This window comes from Chlorocebus sabaeus, chromosome 9, assembly GCF_047675955.1.
Source record: "Chlorocebus sabaeus isolate Y175 chromosome 9, mChlSab1.0.hap1, whole genome shotgun sequence".
NCBI lineage: Eukaryota > Metazoa > Chordata > Mammalia > Primates > Cercopithecidae > Chlorocebus > Chlorocebus sabaeus.
The window spans coordinates 383,352-404,073 of record NC_132912.1 but is presented as its reverse complement, the minus strand read 5'-3'; the positions used below and the strand labels follow the sequence as shown (position 1 = coordinate 404,073).

Here is a 20,722-nt window from a genome sequence, read left to right as displayed (position 1 = left end):
TTACATGGCCACAACAGGAACAAGAGAGGATTGCTTGAGCCCAGAAGTTCAAGACGAGCCTGGACAACATAGACCCTACCACTGAAAAAAAAAAAAAACAGCATGGTGGTGTGCACCTGTGGTCCTGCCGACTCGGGAGAGGCAGGAGGATTGCTGGAGCCCAGGAGTTGGAGGCGACAGTGAGCTATGATTATACCACCGTACTCTAGCCTGGGCAACAGAACGTTCTTATTCATTTTTAAATCTTAGAACGTGATTTATCTGGGATATGTCATTTTAATGTATGGCATCTATTAATGTGAATTCATAGTAGTAAACATTAAAAATGTATTTTTGACAAGTTTATTAAATCCACACTTACCCATCAATTGATGATAAATTAAAATATGTAACCTATCACTGCTTCATTTCTCTAAATCTATTCTCTCATATGAAGGTAAAATTAAAGAATGGTTATATTTTCTCTCTTTCTTCTGTTTGGTGATTACCATAATTGTCTTTTTTTCACCCTGGCTGTCAGTTTTCTAAACCAGGTATAGGCCTACTCTTTCTTAAATTGCTGTTTGGTAAATATTTTAGGTTCTGTGGTCTCTGTACTATTATTCAGCTCAAAGCTGCTAGAGACAATATTTAAACAAATGAGTGGTGGTGGCTGGCCCTGTTCCAATAAAACTTTATTTACAAAAACAGGAAGTGTCTGTGGTTTGCCAGCTCCTGTTCTGAAGCTAGACTTTTTTTTTTTTTTTTTTTGGTCCAAAATTTGATCCCTGTGTTTTCTACTAAGAAAGAGGATCCACTTTGCTGATGTCGCAGGTCTGAGAGACGTCACAGTTCTGAGAGATGTCAGAGCATCACAGCATTTAGTAGTCTTAAATGTGTGTTCAAAGTGGTAGTAACTGCCTCATGATTCTGTAGTAAATACTTGCTTTTCAGAAGGCTTTCATGTGAACATGGTTGCAGTTTGCAGCATTGGTTTTACTGTCCCCTTCTACAGACGGCAGCACAGGCTGTTCCAAGTCCTCCTTTTCCTTGGAGTCAGTGCTGCCCTGAGCCCTCCAGCCTTGCTGAGCTCCCGCCCTGACAGCCTCTTCTTTCTCTGCAGTGTGTATTCTGGGCACCAGTCCATCCTGATCCCACCCTCCGAGCTTGAAACCAACCCCGCCTTGTGGCTTCTCGCCGTGAGTCAGTACAAAGTCCGAGACACGTTTTGCTCCTACTCCGTGATGGAGCTGTGCACCAAGGGGCTGGGCTCGCAAACAGAGTCCCTTAAGGTAAGCAGCTCCCTTGGCAGCTCAGCGCCTCGCGAGCCCACAGGGACTCGTTTCTAAGAAGGCACGTCTGTGATTGGGTGAAGTTAAAACAGTCCTCCAAAAAAAAGCCTGAGTTTAGTCTAACGTCACCTGAAGCTTGCAAACTGCCTTTATATGAAAATGTTTTTAACGTGAATATTTCCCCACGACCACAGAGAGTAACAAACCAGAATGTAAAATATTTTCAATGCCTATCATTCCTCTGGGTCTACTTGAAAGATCCTAAATTTGATTTTTTTGTTGGGTGGATTCAGTGTTCTGAAGTGTTCGGTGTTCAGAAGCTCTGAGGTGATGTTAACTTGTTCTGATACTGGTATTTAAGAAGGTAGGTTTGAATTTAGCCACTCACTTTTGTTTTTCCTGGAGACCCTGATTTGTGGGTCTGGACCCTAAGCTCAATTCATTTTACGATTAAGTTAACAGTGTTGTGTTTTATTTTTAAGTAACTGCCATTATGTAAGAATAATGGTATTTCCCTCCATTTAAACCAAGGATGTTTTGATAGGTATATCTTCATGGTAAATTAAGTAGTACTTAGCTACAAGTAACTAGGAGGGAATAATCATATGACCAGTTTTGATTAAATTTCAACCGACTTTGTACTGTTTGGATGTGTGTCTGTCTTCGTATATACATGGATTGTGTTTGTGTTTGTGGCATCCGCACACAGATCAGTAGTGCGACAGTCCATTTATCTGTCCTGCATTGTCTTCCTAATGCATAAAGCTTGAACAGGAAAGCAAAATGCAAGATAATGTTATATAAGTAAGTGTGCAACCATTTTGAGTTTTATATTTATATAGGAAAAAGTTACACAGCATTATTCATGTTTATCTATATTGTATTAAAAAGTGAGTACATTTTCATGACCTTCCTGTTGGCACATACATAAATAGCCAGAATAAATGATGACGTAGTTGAGGGTCACTACGTATTCATTTCATCCTTACAATAGCTCTCTGAAATAGGAGCCGTCATTGTCTCCATTTTAAAGCTGAGGAAACTTACATCACAGGGAAATTAAGCGACTTCTCCAGGTTCTTAGGTTGAACGAACCTGGAGCCAAATTTATAATCTTTGGCTTCAGGCCTGCTATTGCAGCTGCATGTGCTTTACCTCTCAGACATGCGCACGTGTGAATACGTAATTTGTATTCCCCAGACTTGAGTTTTTCCTGTTTAGCTCTGTGTGTGCAGTTGTGTCTATATGCTCAGCACGAATGTTGAAGTCAGCTAGAGCTGTGTGTCCTCCTTGCCCAGGACCCTTGTCAGTTGTCCGTGTGCTGAGGCTGCCTGGAAAGGGCTCGAAGGACCTGATGGCTGGGGTTTTGGTGGCCGCCCTCTTAGCAGCTCTGGCTTCCACTCCAAGACAGTCATTCACGGTTCGCCTTCACATTCACAAGCCGTTCCTATCACTCCCTTGTTTTCCCTCTTGGCCCGGGCAGTGCCACAGAATGAGCTGTGCTTAACTCCTTGAAATCCTTGTATGACTTTTGCTGTTGTGCTCAGCTGACTGAATTTGGTGTGGAAACTGAGATGTTCTTAATCTTATGCTTACTGTAGAAACAGACACGCTGAGAGTGAGAATAAATTCTTGCTGTAATGGGGCATAAATGGAGCACTGTCTATGAAGTCTAAAAATTTTAATATATATTCCTATATATTAAAATGCAGGTTTTCAGGCTGGGTGTGGTGGTACATGCCTATAGTCCCAGCTACTTGGGAGACCACAAGGTGGGATGGTCACTTGAGCCCAGGAGTTCAGCTCCCCTGGGCAGCATAGCAAGACCCCATCTCTTTAAAATATGTAGATTTTCCCCATTCCTCTCCAGTGTGTGTTCTGGTACCTCCATGCCCAGAAGAATCTATCAAATGCCTCTCCTTTCCCGAACTGCCTTTCATCGTCTCATCCAGGAAGTTGCTTTTCCTCAGCCTGTCTCCTCCTCACAGTTCTTGCTGTGGCTGCAGGCGGCTGTGTGTTCTTCACCGTTTGAATAGCTGTGTGAGTGCTTTTTCACCACCGCTGGGCTTGTTACATTAACGAGGTGGACACAGGCGGCCCTGGAAAGGCCTCGCCATGTTGAGTTTTCCAGTGTTTATGTGGGGATCCGAGGGAAGGCGTCTCCGGCTCACTCCAAGCTCGGCCGGCCCGGGGGGCTGACTTGGTTTCTCTGTTGTTATCTCCAGGCGCGAGGGCTGGACTTGTCCCGAGTGAGGACCTGCGTGGTCGTGGCGGAAGAGCGGCCGCGGATCGCGCTCACACAGTCGTTCTCAAAGCTGTTTAAGGACCTGGGCCTTCACCCGCGGGCCGTCAGCACCTCGTTCGGTTGCAGGGTGAACCTGGCGATTTGCTTGCAGGTGAGATTCCCGAGCTGGAAGCTCCCAGGGTGGGCGCGGCCGACTGGCTCCAGGCGTCTCCCTGGGCTAATGCTCAGCTACCTTCAGAAGAGATCTCTCAGTCACACGCACGCGGTTGGTGCAGATCTCTGTGTTTTTACACTACAGTCTGCGTTCGTATCCATATTCATAACAAGCATTCATAGCACTTACTGTGTCCTGGAACATTTTAACTTTTGTGACAGGAGGAGCAGTTTGTCCAGACCTCTGCTGTGGGACTTTTTAAAGATTAGATACTAGACAGATCAAGAAACCAGTCCCTCAAAGTACTTAGTCTCGTGTGCAGACGATCGCTGTAGGAAGAACTTAATTACACTGAGCAGGTTCTGGGATTTGCTGCTGCAGCGGCAGTGTAGAAACAGCAAAGCTGCACTTGTGCGAAGCGGGCGTACCTGAAGGGGCTCTGGCAAGACAGCCTTGCATTAACAGTGGCTGACAAGCCCCAGGCAGAGCTGCAGATCTGGTTCCTGGAAAGTAAGGGCTCCCCTCTCAGCAGGTGCTGGTGAGGCACATGGTTGGCGGGTGTCACCTCCACCTCCCTCTCTGCCCACCGGCTGTCCTACTTGTGGTCCCAGAGTGATTGCTTAAGGTTGCTGCTGGGTGAGCCTCTGAAGGCTCCGTCTGCCCTTTTCACGCCTGTCTAGGTGCTTGGAGTTAGCCACTAGGTCAGAGGAGGGAACCTCCTCTCTGCCCAGGATCATTTCAGAAAAAGTAGCTGCAGAAAGGTTTTCTTGATTTTCTTTTTTCTTTTTCTTTTTTGAGACAAGGTATCACTCTGTCACCCAGGCTGGAGTGCCGTGGCATAATCACGCATAATCGCGGCTCACTGCAGCCTGTACCCCCCCGCCCCCGCCCCCAGGCAGGCTCAAGTAACCCTCCCACCTCAGCCTCCCGAGTAGCTGGGACCGCAGGTGCCCACCACCACACCTGGCTAATTTTTGTATTTTTTGTAGAGACAGGGTTTCACCATGTTGCCCAGGCTGGTCTTAATCTCGTCAACTTAATGATCTATCTGGCTTGGCCTCCCAAAGTGCTGGGATTACAGACATGAGTCACCGCGCCTGGCCTTTTTTTTTAATTTTCATACATGGGATGTTCCTTGCTTCTGTCTTCCTTCTCTTTTAATTATTACAATAGCTTCATTTTTAAGAAATTATAAATTACCAAATTTCTCTCAAGAGTCAGGTAAACCTTGTCCTGTGATTACAATTAATACCCTTTTCGAAGAGGACATCTGAAGAATTAGATTTATCTCACCAACCTAGTTCTTAAAATATTGAAGTTTTCTCTCTCTATTCACCTTTTTCTGTTCCTCATAAATGTTTATCACCATCGATCCCATTAGGAGAAACAGGAAATGCAGAAGTCTGCTTCTTAAATCAGTTCAGCAATAGTGTGATGTCCCACTTGTCTCTGCCCACCAGTGACAGGGACCCCCGGGCAAGAGCGAATCAGTGATTTGTGAGAGACGGGCACTAGCCACGGCGAGGCTGCTGCTTCTGGCTTTGTCTCTTAAAATGTCGGGGTGGGGCCGAAGGGAGACGAGCAGAGAGTAACACTTAGCCCTGCTCCCTCCAACAGGTGACAGAGTTCAACCTGTGTTGCAAAATTGGCCTCTTGTAGAGTACGTACATTTATTTTTTTCTTTACTTTTTCATTTATTATTTATTTCTATCCACCTGGATCCAAAATGGTTTTTGTTTTGTTTTGTTTTTGTTTTTGTTTTTGTTTTTGTTTTTGTTTTTGTTTTGAGACGGAGTCTCGCTCTGTAGCCCAGGCTGGAGTGCAGTGGTGCGATCTCGGCTCACTGCAAGCTCCACCTCCCGGGTTCACGCCATTCTCCTGCCTCAGCTTCCCCAGCAGCTGGGACTACAGGCGTCCACCACCAGGACTGGCTAATTTTTTGTATTTTTAGTAGAGATGGGGTTTTGCCATGTTAGTGAGGATGGTCTCGATCTCCTGACCTCATGATCCGCCCACCTTGGCCTCCCAAAGTGCTGGGATTACAGGCGTGAGCCACCGCGCCCGGCCTCAAAATGTTTTAAGATGGTTTACAGGGAAGGAGTACGCTCAGTGGGAGAAGATAAAATACACTAAAAACGAACCAAAACATGGAGGTGAAAGAGAAAAATTGCAGGAAAGTGACAGCCTGAAGAACAACTGGCATGCTGGTGTTTCCGCGAGGCTCTGAAGTGTGCCACCATCCTTACCTCAGCACCGGGGCGGGGCCGGACACGTGCTGGATGTTGAATGAATGTGCCCTGTGAGAGTGCTGGGCCCAGTTATGTATTCTTAATGGGAAATAGCAATATGTTCTTGTACAGAAGACAAGTTCATCAGTATGACTGCCGAGTCAAAATTCAGTATTGCTAATCATGGGTCATGGCACTATTTTGCAGTCTTGGCGCATCTTTTAAGCATTTTTGTCTATGTTCAGTTTTCTACTTGACCTATTCATAACTCCTTTCGGTCAGCATTTCCTTATCTGAATAGTATTGGAAAATAGTTGGAAGTATTCAAGTGTCTACTAGCAGAGAGAAATTAAATTTATGTACAAAGCAATGCAGGCTCACCCTCCCCTTGCCTGAAGCTTTGAGGGCAGGTGCGCTTCAGAATTAGGTTTCTGGCTTTGTGAGAGGTGACGTGGCACAGATGCCATGCATGATGCCACAGTTCAGTATCACATGTGCCAGTGTTCCTGCAGCAGGGAAGGGCAGGAGACCCAGACTTAAAGGGGCTCGTGTCAGCTTAGGTCAAATTTTACTACAGAGAAACTTAAGACAAAGTTTGTGCCATCATCAAACATTTCTCATAGTGAGATGGACAGTAGGCATGTAGGTAATGTTTTCAGGAAGCGACTCGTTCTTAGTAAGTGAGCAGTGAGAGGCTAGAGCGCATGGGCATGGGGGGGCATTCTGGGGGAGGGCGGTCAGGAACACTTCCGCGGAGCACATCGGAAGGGCGGAGCCGTGCAAAAGACCAGTGAAGGCAACCGTAAGTGAAAAGGCTTCAGGCAGAGCTGGTCTTTGGAAACACTCATTTTCTGGAATTTTTGCAAAATTAAAAAAACATGTTGGTGATAGCAAACAAGCAGAGCGGGAGAAGCCCAGAATCCAGAGGCAGAAACCACCTCTCGCTGCCTGGCTCTCCACAGAGCCCAGCACACAGGACATGCCTGATATAGTAAATGTACACTGAGTGCTTACGAGTGGTAGTAAGGAAAGCCTGAAATGTTTCTGAATTTTGTGTACACTGAATTTATTTTTCTTTATACAAGAATATTTTAGAAAACAAAATCAGAAAATATACTTTAGCTTATAAATAACTCATAAACCCATCTACCCTGAGATAATCACAATTAATCGTTTGATGTGAAAAATAAAAAACACAAAAAATTAAGATACTCCCAAAATTCCAAACCTTGTACCTAAATATTTAAAGATGTTGAAAAATGTAGTTTTGAGTTTGAAGCAACAGCATTGTGAATGAGTGTGGAAGCGGGGGGGTGTCTGCTCTCAGACCGACTGCATTCGAACAGCGCTGGTTTCCCGACTGCAGCCCCGGCGCCCCTGACGGACTGCGTTCTAACAGCACTGGTTTCTCCTGGCTGCTTCGCTGGAGCCCCCACAGGCCTTCCCTGACTGTGTGCTCTGCTGGAGGAAGCCTGATGGAGCGAGGAAAGAGCTTTGTCTCCAGGAGATAGGGAGCAGACTCAGCAAAGAACATTGTCCCAAAGAGAAAGGGAGCCTCACCCGGGCGCAACAGGGCTCAGGAGGTGTCAGGGTCATCACTGTCAGAGGGGGTCCTGGTCTTTAGGGAAGGCTGAGCTGCGCAGTTCCTGAGTATTATTACTGCAGGATTTAAAGGCCTTTCTGGTGCTACTGAGCAGTGCTGCATCCTCAAGGGGGAAGCCGCGTGCAGTTTTACCAGTGCTGACTTGGCACCTGGACAGCCACTTTTTAAAACGTACCCGACACACGAAACGTTACAGGTGTACAGAGACACACTGGGCGTTTGTTTTTACTTTGCAAAAATCAGCTCCATCAGTGGCGCTCTGGTCCTATCACCATCCAGCCCCAAGCATCTGCCTCCCCTTCGTGCAGTTTTTCCTAAGCCCCTTTCTCATGCAGTCTTTCCTGCTTCTGCTTCATAACCCGGACACTGTGCTCGGCCTGGATGGACTCTCCTCTGCCCTTGTCCTGCTTCTCCGCCCGGGTCCCCTCCGTGGGGCCTTCTCGAACTCTGTCAGCTGCAATGCTCTCTTTCCTCTGAATTGCCAGCGTACTTTGTTCTTCCTCCTTTGCATTTTCCACCTGCTTTATAGTTATTTATCAACATATGCATGTCTCTTCTGCTCTGTGAGTAGCTGTGTTACAGAACACAGTTTTTTCTTTGTTGTTGTAGTTATTGTTTGTAGAGACAGGGTCTCACCGTGTTGCCTAGGCTGGTCTTGAACTCCTGGCCTCAAGTGACCCTCCCACCTCAGCCTCCCAAAGCACTGGGATTACAGGCGTAAGCTACCACAATCAACCAAGAGCACAGTTTTACAAAAGAACCTCCCTCCCTGAGTGTCCAGTGCCATCTCACATCATCACAGTCACTTCTTAAGGTTGTATACATTTTGTGAAAGCACCGATACTTGATTCTGGGTTTGTTTGTTTGTTTGTTTTGGGAGACGGAATCTTGCTCTTGTCACCCAGGCTGGAGTGCAATGGCATGATCTCAGCTCACTGCAACCTCTGCCTCTTGGGTTCAAGCAATTCTTCTGCCTCAGCCTCCCAAGTAGCTGGGATTATAGGCACCTTCCACCTCGCCCAGCTAATTTTTGTATTTTTAGTAGACACGGGGTTTTGCCATGTTGGCCAGGCTGGTCTCAAACTCCTGACTTCGTGATCCTCCTGCCTCGGCCTCCCAAAGTTGATTCTTTTAACTGCCAATCTGTGTGTGTAATAAATACAATTTACATTAGAGAAATTAAACATATACTTACCTGACTAGAGTGTAGTCTCCCATGGAAAATGATTTGGCGTGATGAATTTTCTCTAAAATGAACCCCTGGTGTGAATCTTCACCAGCTAAGAGCTCATACGACATCTGTAACTGTTCCTTGCAAGTGAAAACCCAGGGTTTACTATTCTTCAACCTTCTAATAGCAGGAAGTCTGGGGCTTGCACCTTAAGAGACATTCACGCTGGAAAAATACATTCTTTAGTCATTGCATTGGACCGTTGGATTCAGACAGCCTCTAGTTAGGTCTTCTCATGCTCCTTAAGGGCCCTTTCAGGCATTTGAAGTGAGAGATGGAGGCCCTGAGAAGTGAACTTTCATAATTGACAAAGCTAGGAGGCAAAAACAGAACAAAATTTAGAAGTAAAAGCTATTTGTTACTCTTAGGAGTAACATTTCCCAGAATCTTTAGCTGTAACAATGACTTTAAAACAATTTGAATTTATTGAATTTATGATAAAAGTGGACATTAGAAAGATCAAATTTTGACTTCTGTGTTTAATTAGCTTTCACATAAATTTAGTATTATTAGAAGGTGTCGTTTATTATTTGGAAATATATTTCTCACAGCCACAATTACTCTTCAAAAATGTAAGCTGGAAGGTCTCTTGTTGCATTAGATTTAGAGATATTGTTCACTATAACAGAAAAATTAGCATCCTCCTTCTAGTAGAAGGGAAGAAAAACATGAGGTCTTCTGTTTTCCAAAAGAGACCTCGGTAGTTTATTTACTAGGAAAAAAACATCAGAAACTTTGATTTTTATTATATAGAAAAATACCTGATTTATCTAAGAGGGCAGCTTTATTGTAAGTAGCTTTGTGGGATTAAATCAACAGTAACTATTGCAGTGACCCTTAACTCTTGAAACTCACACAACGAAAGAGAAATGCAGCCACCCTAGTAATAGAAAGAGTCATGGATTGTTGAAAGAAGTGAGCCAGGCATGGTGGCTCACACCTGTAATCCCAGCACTTCGGGAGGCTGAGGCGGGTGGATCATTTGAGGTCAAGAGTTCAAGACCAGCTTGCTCAACATGGTAAGACCCTGTCTCTACTAAAAATACAAAAATTAGCCAGGTTCAGTGGCACGCATCTGTAATCCAAGCTACTCGGGAGGCTGAGGCAGGGGAATCCCCTGAACCTGGGAAGTGTAGGTTGCAGTGAGCTGAGATCGTGCCACTGTACTCCAGCCTGGGCGACGGAGCAAGACTGTGTCAAAAAAAAAAAAAAAAAAAAGGGAAAAGAAATGTGGAAGGCTCAGGAGATGATGTAAGTCTTAAGTAATCCTCAAAACAAAGTTATAATAAGACTTGCATTAACTTGAGCTCTCAGTTTCCTTGTCCCCTACACTGCTTTTAGGTGAAGGAAATAAATAAGGTACTGCTGGGGATCTTGAAAGCCTCAGGGAATGAGCCACCATCAGCAGGAACTTCACGCCCTCTCCTGCTACTCGGCGTCCCAGCCAGTGCTGGGGATCATGGAAACCGTCTTCCAGGCACCCTGCACATCAGTCACAGCTTTCTGACCTGTCAGCAATGGAAACCTCCTTTGGCAATTTGAGGCACCAATAGGTGGGTCTCAGAACCACCAAGGGAGTAGGACCAGCAGTGGGACCCTGCGTCTAGGAACCGCTTGTGCAGGAGCATGTTCTTGTGAGGAGAACATGAAGTCTGCACTGCTGACCTTGTTCCTGAACACGAGACTTCCCCACCAGCATGGCATTCCCCAAACCTGGATCATGTCAGGACACCTTCACTGCCGACAGCAAGAGCCCAATTGCTTTGTCCTGTAAATGGATGCAACTGGTTAGTCATCTCCCCACACCCTAGCTTCCAGGAAGGCTGGGAAGGGGACTTCTGGTATTTTTACTTCCTGTAGAGCCTCAAGGGCTCTGTATCCAAACAGGACTCAAAAAGTGGAGTTCTCCTGATACAGGAGGAAGGTTGAGATGTACAGTCACTAAACTGTGACAGCCGGCGGCTGCTCCCGCCCCTCCCTTCCGCTGCCCAGCATCGCTGAGTTCTCGTCCCGCCCTCACACTCTCCACAGCCCCGGGAAACCACCGTGATGCAGCTGCTGCTTTTACATCTACTCAGGCACTCGCCCTTTATGCAAAGGGGAAACAAGCCAAAGCCTCTGGAATTACCATGACCAGCGTCAAACCCACGGCTTTCTAGGTGGTGCCTCCTCTTCCTCCAGTGCCATCACTGGCATTCTGTGACCTACAGATGGAATTGTGAAATTTACAATTGACGGATGAAGAGAGAGAAAAGAGGAACATTCAAATTCTTCCGCCAGTGTTTTTGGATGCCTCACGTGCCCTAGGCGCTGGTGGGCGCTGCACTGAACAGATAATCATGTTGGATCTGCAAGTTGCTAAGTGAGTCTTTCCATCTGTCTTCAGGAATGTTGGAATCACCACCAGAAGAGTCTTAGGGACCCAGGAGATCGTGAAGAGGGTCCGAGGGGTTAACTCCACAGCTTCAAGTGTTCGCCTGGCTTTCAGCGAGGGATTCTCTGTCACAGTCACGGAACATTCCTGGCTTTTAGTCTGTGTCTTGAACCAAAAAACAAGAATCTGAGTTCATCATTCAGTCAGTACAACAAAACAGTCGTGCTGCGTCCGTCTGGGTGCTTTCATCTGCTCTGTGACTCGGCAGCCCCTGAGCTAAAGCCTTCCCAGGCCCTCTCTCTCAAGTGTCAGAGCACGGCGTCCAGGCTGCCAGCCTCATGGTGCTTTCTGCACAGCTGCTCAGCTCTGCTGTGCCACTCAAAGCAGAAATAGGCAATATGTAAATGAGCAGGCATCGCCGTGCTTCAGTCAAACTTTATGAAAGCCAGTGTGTGGTGCTCCTGATGACCAGTTTGCTGGTGGGTGGCCTGAGCTGGGTTCACACTGTCTGTGGCCCCCACCCCACCAGTAATCCATTCCAGAGCCCCCCGTTTCCTGACTGTCACCTGCATCAACGCCTGATGACAACATCCAGATCCATCCATTGGATGCCAAACATAGAAACAAGCTCAATGTGATTTTTGCAAATTTTTTGAAGGTTTCGGAATTCCATTTTTTATTGAGATGTAGAAGTCACAAGAGACTCTTGTTCTGACCATAACCATCGGAACAATCTGGTTAATACACAGATTCATCGTTTTTAAGATCCATCAGAGAGTTGAAGACTCAAATGTAAATGAATTAAATTTCTTCCGAGGAGAAGAGAGACCTGTATGTGGTTTTTCCCATGGCAGAGGAACCAGGAGAAAGAATTTACCATAAAAATGATAAAGCAAAGGGTTTCTGAACTTTTTAAAAAACATAAATGGCAGTATCTGGTTAGCAAGGTAGATGAGAATCCCAGGGGAGCCCTAAAAGTGGATCCATTTTCTCTGAGGCACTCTGGACCTTTAGTGTGCAAAAGGCAGGGGCTCCTGAGGGCTGGGAGGTGAGCAGCAGAGCCCTAGCTACCCCCTCCAGGGCGGCCCAGATCACCCAGCAGAGCCCTGGCTATACCCCCTCCAGGGTGGCCCAGATCACCCAGCAGAGCCCTGGCTACCCCCTCCAGGGCGGCCCGGATCACCCAGCAGAGCTGCTGGCTACACCTCTAGGGCGGCCTGGATCACCCAGCAGAGCCAGGGCTACCCCCTCCAGGGCGGCCCGGATCACCCAGCAGAGCCAGGGCGGCCCAGATCACCCAGCAGAGCCCTGGCTACCCCTCCAGGGCAGCCTGGATCACCCAGCAGAGCCCTGGCTACCCCCTCCAGGGCGGCCCGGATCACCCAGCAGAGCCCTGGCTACCCCTCCAGGGTGACCCAGATCGCTGTGGGAACTCCACTCACGCTTCAACAACGGAGGTGGGATGAGGGCATGCATAGCACATCCCTCTGCAGCGCCCTTGCCCTTCACCATGTGTAATATATTTGCCTTCCAAAGGCTGGGGGTGTGGCAGTGGAATAGAAGAAGCTGGGGGTGAGACTGAAGAGAGAATCACCCAGTTACCTGAAGAGCCAACAGCGAAGCGGTGGGCGGAGTCTCCGCCGTTTGGAAAGCAGGTCCTCGCCGTGAAGCATAGACGACTTCCAGGGTCAGTGTCAGGCCCAGCATCCGGGTCCTGCCCATAGACTTGTAAATTCTTTTCTGGGGATAAATGTTATTTAATATTCACTGTTCTTTTAAATACAGTCTTCGTTGTTCATAAAACATTGTGTTATATAATCAAAATTTAAAAGACCTGCAAAGAAGCAAGAGAATTGGACTCATGTTCATGAGGGGGGACGGCCCCTAAGACGGTCAGTAGAAGAGACGTGCTGGAATTATCAGACTTTGGAATAGCGGTGATAGGTGAGGCCAGGAGTTTGTTGAAAAGGTCTACAACATCTATGAAGAGGTGAGGGGTATTGCAGAAGGATAAAAACTATGAAAAAAACAAAATGGAAATGCTGGAAATGAGAATTCGTATTGGAAATAAAATTCCCATGGTTTAATAGGAGACTAGGTACAGCAGAGGAAAGACTCATTGAATGAAGTCTGACCAGTAGAAATGACCTAAGACAAGGAGAAAAGGCATGAAAATACAGTGGAACAGAGTGCCTGAGGCCCGTGGGTCTAACATACCTGTAGTGATCGGAGCCCCAGCAGGAGTGGGTGAGAGAAAATGGGGCAAGAGAACAATTTGAAGAACTATGGCCAGGAGCGAAGGGAAGAATCAACACAAAGATTCAGGAAGCTCAGTGAACTCCAGGCAGAGTAAATGAGAAGAACCACACCCAGACACATTGTTGTCCAAACACTGAAGGTCGACGGCAGAGTCGATCTTAAAGCCCCTGCAGAAATAAAGCTAAGTAGGGGGAAGTAATAAAAACAACACTGAGTTCTCATCAGAAATGCTGGAAGCAGGAGATCCTTCAGAATGGAAGAGAAAAGCAGATACTTAGCCAACCTAGAGAATCCATTAGCAAATACGCATCACAAGAAATAGAATGTCTCAGGATGAAAACAAATGATAGCAAAATGAAGCCCAAACTTTTAAGAAGAAATGAAGAACACTGAAAAGAGTAAATACAGGAAAATGTTTTAGAATCTATCAGTATGTAGACATGTAAATATTTTTTAGTTTGTTTTAAAAGTATTAACCGTTTAAAAATATGAACTGCTGAGGTGTTCATAACGTGTGTAGGAATAACAGATGAGACAACAGGAAGTCGGGCCCTGGAAATGCACCGTTGCAAGAATCTTCATTTTCATAATGCATAACTAGAATGCAATAAATCATGCAAAAAATACACAGAGGGTAAAATGAAATACCACAAATATTCTTTCTATTCATGAGAAAAGGAGGCAGGAAGGGAAGAACAGAGAACAAAAGGGACGAGTAAAGAACCAACAGCAATCGCACCAATAAGGATGTGAAAAGTAAATGAACTGTGGATGCCGTGATTGCTGAGGTTGGATGTCTGTGTCCCCCCTCCAAACCGTCTATGTCGAACTATAATCCCTAACGCAGTAATATAAGAGATGAGGCCTTTAGAAGGTGATTAGATTATGAGGATGGAGCCCTCACGAATGAGACTTCTGCGCTAAAGGAGCATCTTCATCCACTGCAGGTGCCTCCATCTGGGACTTGCTAGACTCCAGAGCTGTGAACAGCCTGTTACCTAATCTAAGGTATTTCACAGCAGGGGGTAGCAGATGAGCACAGACCCAGCCTTGTCCTGCTGCCTTCCCGTGCCCAGGAGAGGCGGACGTTGGCCACAGACCGTGTGAAGGATGGCGTCCAGCTGCTGGGTGATCCGGTGCAGCACAGGGAGGCCAACCTCCCTGTCAGGCTTCTTTAAGGGAATGCTGGCTGGTACCGAGCTGAGAAAGATGAGTTAGCGGTGACGAGAGTGGGGAGGGAAGAGCACTCTGGCCAGGGAAGCTGAGCTGAAGCCCCTGCAACTTTGGAGGGGTCAGGAAAGATGGGAAGAGGCCAGGGTGGCCAGAGAGGGAGGGAGGACGACAGAAGGCTGCACCAATCGCCGGTCCTTTTCCCAAGATCAGTGGGAAATTGTTAGAGGGCTTAGGGCAGGGACCTGTCGTATTTAGCTAATCGTTTTGAAACGATCATTTGTTGTACATCATGAAGGCTTCTCTAAGCCGGTAACATTTCCACAGCCCCCACATTTTAATGCAAATGGAGAAATTCTTTTGGAAATAGGAGTACAAAGAGGTCAAATTTTGTGTCATTTTCCCTTTCAATTTGAAGAGTGTCATTTGCCTGGAGACATACAACCTAAGCTTTTTCTCGTCTTCGACGTACCCAGCGTACTACATAAGCCCAGTATCGGGTCTTTGGAGTTTGTTCATTCTTTCACACATTTCTACTTACGGTAGCCCTTTCTGCAAGTACTAGGTTGTGCTAATATTATGGTGTGTGAATTGCTGAATAGTAAAATCGCCAGTCAGCGTAAATGCTAAAATTAGTCCTGTTTTGTGTTTTCTGCGCTGGTATTTGGGATGTGAGTCTGTATATCTTCACCTGAGATTTAAATATTACTCATTTGTGCAACAAGCACTTAATACCTAATTGATATAATACTTTTATGTCAGTAAGAAACTTACTTTTTGGTATATACATTTGTCCCTCAGTGGGGGACAGGTTTCTGGACTCCCTATGGATACCTAAGTCCGCAGACGCTCAGGTCCCTGCTGGAAAATGGCTCAGCATTTGCATAGAACCCGTGCACATCCTCCGTGTACTTTAAATCATCTCTAATGACTTGTGATGCTGAATATGATGTAAATGCTGTGTAAACAGTTGTACTGTATCATTCAGGGAATTATGACAAGAAAAAGTCTGTGCCTGTTCAGTACAGGTGCAATTTTTTCAAATATTTGTGATTGAAGGTTGGTTAAATCTAAAGATGCAAAACTTACGGATATAGAAGGCTGACTGCTTAACATTTTTATTATATAACTGGATTTTAATGTGAATCCTTTTTTCTCATTAATGTAACTTGCAATTTCAAAAATGCTTTACCTTTGTTTCTGAATGAGCTTTAGTTGGAATGGATAATGCTGTTTTTCCGTGGGTCCTTTTTGCAAGTATTTGATCCTTAAATACTGAGGAGCATTAGGGATCTCTGTATTTAAGGGAACACTGGCTAGCATTCTTTAGCAATATGAAGATTTTGTTAAATACTCCCTCAATATGTATCTTGAAATTTCAGACTTTTTACCTCAGGGGTTTTATAATTTGGAAGCAGCTGTGTCTTACCTCTTTATCTCCTTCACGTGTTCTTCTCTATTAATGCTCAGGCCTATTTGGCTTCAGGCGCAGTGTTGCCTCCTCCACGTGGTACAAGATAGGAAAGGAGGTACTAGCCATGCACATTTTTTCCTGAGATACCACCTTGAGCCATTATGACAATTTCTGAACTTGGATAATTTAGAGAGAATGCTGACTTATTTTCATTCCAGTTAATATTTAGGTTTCAAGGAATCATGAAGGAAGGAAATTATTTAAATCATTGCTTCAGCTCGAATATATTCAGTTAAAGTCCACTATGTGTTTGGAGCGTACACACCTTTATTGGCTATTTTCTTTCTTCATGCCCTTCCTCTCTCTTTTAAACATAAGATGCTGAGAGAGAGCAGTAGCCATAATCACCCTAGTGAAGTAACAGAGAAGAGTGGAATCATAATTTCCTTTTAAAATCTTGAACGGTTGCTTATTTTCATAGACTTGGCTCTGTTGTGAGTGGTGGCAGTTTTTCCATCTGGCTTTGTGACCAAATTTCAGCCAGAAGAAAAACACTTAACTCCCTTTCCACTGCTGCGGCTGCTGTCTCTAGTGTCTGCCTCCTGTCGTCATGGGGGTGTGGGTGGGTGCTGGGCCATACACACAAAGAACAGGTGTGCATCAGTCCAGGCACCTGTGAAAAATCTTCTACTCTTTGTACTTTTGGGGAATGTTTGAGAAAGACAGCTAAGTCACATAGGGAAAAATACCTTGCATCCAAGGAGCTTGCCCAAGTTGCTTTCTGGAATTGTCCAGCAGCTGGGGTAGATGATTTAATAGGGGTAGCAGGCAGGGACCACAGCCATGGATGATGAGGAGAAGAAAACAGAAATTGGTGTCTCTGTTTGGAGAACAGCAACAGAGCACATTTGCTGGGGTGGAAACTCCTCCTGAGGCTGCTGAGCAGACCGTGTGAGAGCCCAGCGCTGGATTCTTTCAGGCTTCAGATATACGTTGGCCTCTCCTTTTGCCTCATCGTTTAGGTGGAGAGGGCTAGTGCCCTAATTTCGGGTGTAAAAGCTTATAGGTTCTCCATTGTTACTGGAATCAGAACCTCGGAACTACCTCAACCAATTTAGCGAATGAAACTTGCACTCCCACGTCCCTCAGAGAGTGCTGTGAGATGGTGCAGTGCCACCATTTACCTTCTGTGTTTCAGAGTGACTCAGGTCCCTGCACCGTGGTTAGTCACCTGCTTCACCCTCTTTTGTTGCTCCGTGGATATGTTGACATCTTTAAAACATTTCTTTTAGTCTTGTACAGTGGTTAATTTTAATGATTTCCATATTTGATGTTGTTTTTGATCTTCTTTTCATTTTGTTTCCTGCTTTTCGCATTCTCCTCCCCACCCCTCCCTCTTCTCCATCCCATTTTTCACTGTCGGGTCATGTGTGTCTGTGTGTTGTGTGTGTTGGTTTCTGTTGTCTGGTATTCTCTCCTCTCTTCTCATCCTCACCCTTCTGCTGCTGTAGCCTCACAGGCTGTGGACCCTGGCCGAGCAGGTAGGGGACTTTCCTGTCCGTCACACCCCTGCCTCCCTGCCCAGCCCCGCTGCCTTGCCCGCATCCAGCCATGGGACAGACTAGCAGCTGAGTGCAGAGATTGGCCGGGGGTCTGCGGACCCTGTGATCGTGGGTGCTGCCTGCCGGGCAGTGTCACGTTCAGGCCTCACGCGTAGCCGACGCTGTCTTCCCGGGGTGCGCGGTCAGTGGTTCCTTTGCCAGTTTGGTTCATCTCTGTTTTACTGAATTCTCCACCTGTTTTCCATTTACTTATTTTTAATTGACCCTCCATGGCTGTATTTTGCGTTACTCACTGTGGGCCGGTTCTCCGCTCGGCGCTGGTCTGTGGCGTGGCTTTGCTGAGCAGCGGGGGTAGAGCTGTCACTGGGAGTGTCCGCCGGGAGGCTGACTCGCATGTGCTGTTCTTTTTCCCTATCTCGGTGGTGAGATACCAGGGCCCAGGGTTATTGAGTACTATGGTATGTTTTAACGACATTGTCTTTTTTTTTCTTATATATAAGCAATATAAGAAAATTGTGTGCCTTTAGTACAAAATTTGGAATTCTCTCCTGAAGAATTTTAGTGTAATTCTTCAAATGAATTCTGAAGGGCTCCCTTATTTTTTGGCAAATTTATTGTAGGTTGTCTTTTTCCAACCAAGGTATTGTATTGCCTTCCCCAAAAATGGTTGTACAGTTTTGGTTTGTAACACAGCCTTCATGATACTGCTATTCTGTGGACAAAGGTCACTGTTCAGAAGTCAGCATGGTGTAATTTTTCAAGCAATTTATGGTGCCAAGAAAAGATTTCTGGACCCCTGTGTAAAATCAACAGCCAAGTGGCTCAGACCACCAAGTCCTGCCCAGCTTACCAGGATAAAATACCCCTTCTCTGACCTATGTCTCAGCCGAAAATGCCCTCCTCAGGCCAGAGAGCCAGAGCACAAGCAGAGCCCGGAGGAGCAAGATGCTCCCCTCACCTCTTCCTCCCTGGCCTGTCCATCCACATCATGCATCTGCTTCACTGTCCTGGGCCCTCAAAGTACACCTTTTGTTGTTAAAGGTGGATGCATGTAGTAAAAATTTCTCTGCACAGATGCTTCATATCCTTCCAACCTGCTTTTGCAGCCGCCGTCTTGGCAGTTTCAGCCCTCCCTTTTTTTGGCACAGTGCGTGGCTTGTCTCCTTTCTTTCCTATTTTTATATATTGGCGGTCAAGCTGTGTGAATCCAGTATTATCCTAATAAGATATGCCTTCTGGAATTTAGGTTATCAAACTTAAAGTTAGCAGGTGCCTTGCAGAGATTGCTGGTCTAAGTGCTTTTAGTTTTATTTTTCACTTTAACATTTTACCAAAGAAATGTTTCCTAGCTAGTAGAAGCACAGACCCCAGTCTCCTTCCGCGTAAATTTGAGTTAACCACTCTGTTGTTGCTTGCAGGGAACCTCAGGACCTGACCCAACCACTGTCTATGTGGACATGAGAGCCCTGAGACATGACAGGTACTGTACGCTTCTGGGTTTTTTTCTTTTCCTTTTTCTGTTTTGTTCTGTGGCCGTGCACGCAGGTGTCCATCTAGAGGAAGGGGTGCGTGCAGTGTTTATCTGCTCAGAGTGTGCTTGTCTCATGAGTGAAGTGGTGGAGTTAGGCATTGGCTTGAACTTTGCAGTTGAAGACTCTGGCCAGGCACGGTGGCTCATGCCTGTAATCCTAGGACTTTGGGAGGCTGAGGTAGGCGGATCACCTGAGGTCAGGAGTTCGAGGCCAGCCTGGGCAACGTGGCGAAACCCCGTCTCCACTAAAAATTACCCAGGTTTGGTGGCAGGCACTTGTACTCCCAGCTACTTGGGAGGCTGAGTCAGGAGAATTGCTTAAAACTGGGAGGCAGAGGTTACAGTGAGCTGAGATTACACCTCTGCATTCCAACCTGGGAGACAGAGCAAGACTCTGTCTCAAAAAAAAAAGAAAAGAAAAAGAGAAAATCTGTTGCAGGATGGCAGTGGCCGGTGTGATAGCAGGAGTGTGGCCAGAGCCGCTTTATCTGACCGTCTCACCGGAAGGCAGGCACTTGGTTCTTTTCCTTCCTATTTTAGCCACCATTTTGCCCCCCTCGTAGAATGTCAGCATCCTGCCCACATTTATTTACATGATGTTTTGTGAAGGTGCTTAAATTAGGGGTTAGGGTTCAGGTTACCTTCTCTATGTGGCCTCCTAAGCGCCCCCTGAGAAGAAAAGTGGAGTTCTTGGTGAGTGTGTGAGGACTCCAGAAGGCAGGGATGGGGTTGAGCAGGGTGAGAAGCCCTTCAGAGGAATCTCTGCCCACCAAGGAGGACCCACTAAGATGCCAAAGAGGAAGGAAAGAAGGCGTCATTTTTACTGCAGACTTCACCCGTTGAAACAGATCATTTTCCGCTTGGTGACTGTGGAGGTGCCCGTTCATTGTTGCTTAGGTGAACTGTGTGGGACGTGGTGTCTTCCCTTACCGTCGTCAGCAGCCGCTCCGTGACATGTTGCTGTGTGTGCCTGTGCCTCAGGGGTGTCTGGCGTGCCTGGAGGCATTTTCGATCAGCACAAGTTGGGCAGGGGCTCAGCTGGCATCTGGTGGGGGGATGCCAGGGATGTCCCAACAGCCTGCATGGGACAGCCAGTGGCTGAGAGCTCACGTGCCAGGGCCAGGAGCTACGACCGCCCTGACGGTTCACACTTGTAGATGCATGCCTGGCCCTGTGGCCCTTCCATCAGGCCTTCCGGTTGACAGAACCACTGGCTGCACAGTTATGAAATCACAGAAGAGTGGTGGCCACCTAGGAGCCCTCGGGAGGCTCTGCAGGCTGAGGGCCAGAGGCAACGCCTACCCCCAAGGCCACCAGCTGCCAGGGACAAAGTTCAGTCTGGAACACTTAGAAAAATCAGAAATGTAGTTTTAGATTAGATAACTTGTTTCTGGGCATACGATTTTCTAAATAACAACTTCTGGGCTTTAAAGCATGTCTACTTAACTCCCTGTAAGAATTCTTTGGAAAATATCTCATAATTGTATGACTTCCTGGAGAAGTGAGCAATATCTCATCAAATAACACATGTATGCAGTTCTATCTGTGGCCTGGCCCTCAAAGAGTAACGTTTTCCCTGACTAGGCTGCTAGCTGCTTTGGAAAGCATCTGAAATGGAAGTGAGAGCACGCAGGGAACAGGAGCTGGCGGTGCCGTTCACTTTCCCACACACCACTGCGT

General features: G+C 46.5%; 1 protein-coding gene across 4 annotated transcripts in view; it reads left to right on the top strand.

The window, feature by feature from the left end:
- The window catches only part of DIP2C (disco interacting protein 2 homolog C), a 376,181-nt gene that overhangs the window by 323,861 nt on the left and 31,598 nt on the right, over nt 1–20,722 (top strand). For 2 of the 4 annotated variants that reach the window (XM_073018672.1, XM_073018674.1), the window contains 4 exons: nt 1,103–1,271; nt 3,497–3,667; nt 17,461–17,490; nt 18,930–18,991. In XM_073018672.1, coding sequence (XP_072874773.1) covers nt 1,103–1,271; nt 3,497–3,667; nt 17,461–17,490; nt 18,930–18,991 — 432 coding nt within the window. The remainder of the gene's footprint in view (nt 1–1,102; nt 1,272–3,496; nt 3,668–17,460; nt 17,491–18,929; nt 18,992–20,722) is intronic. The other 2 variants (XM_073018675.1, XM_073018673.1) reach the window with 1 other exon arrangement.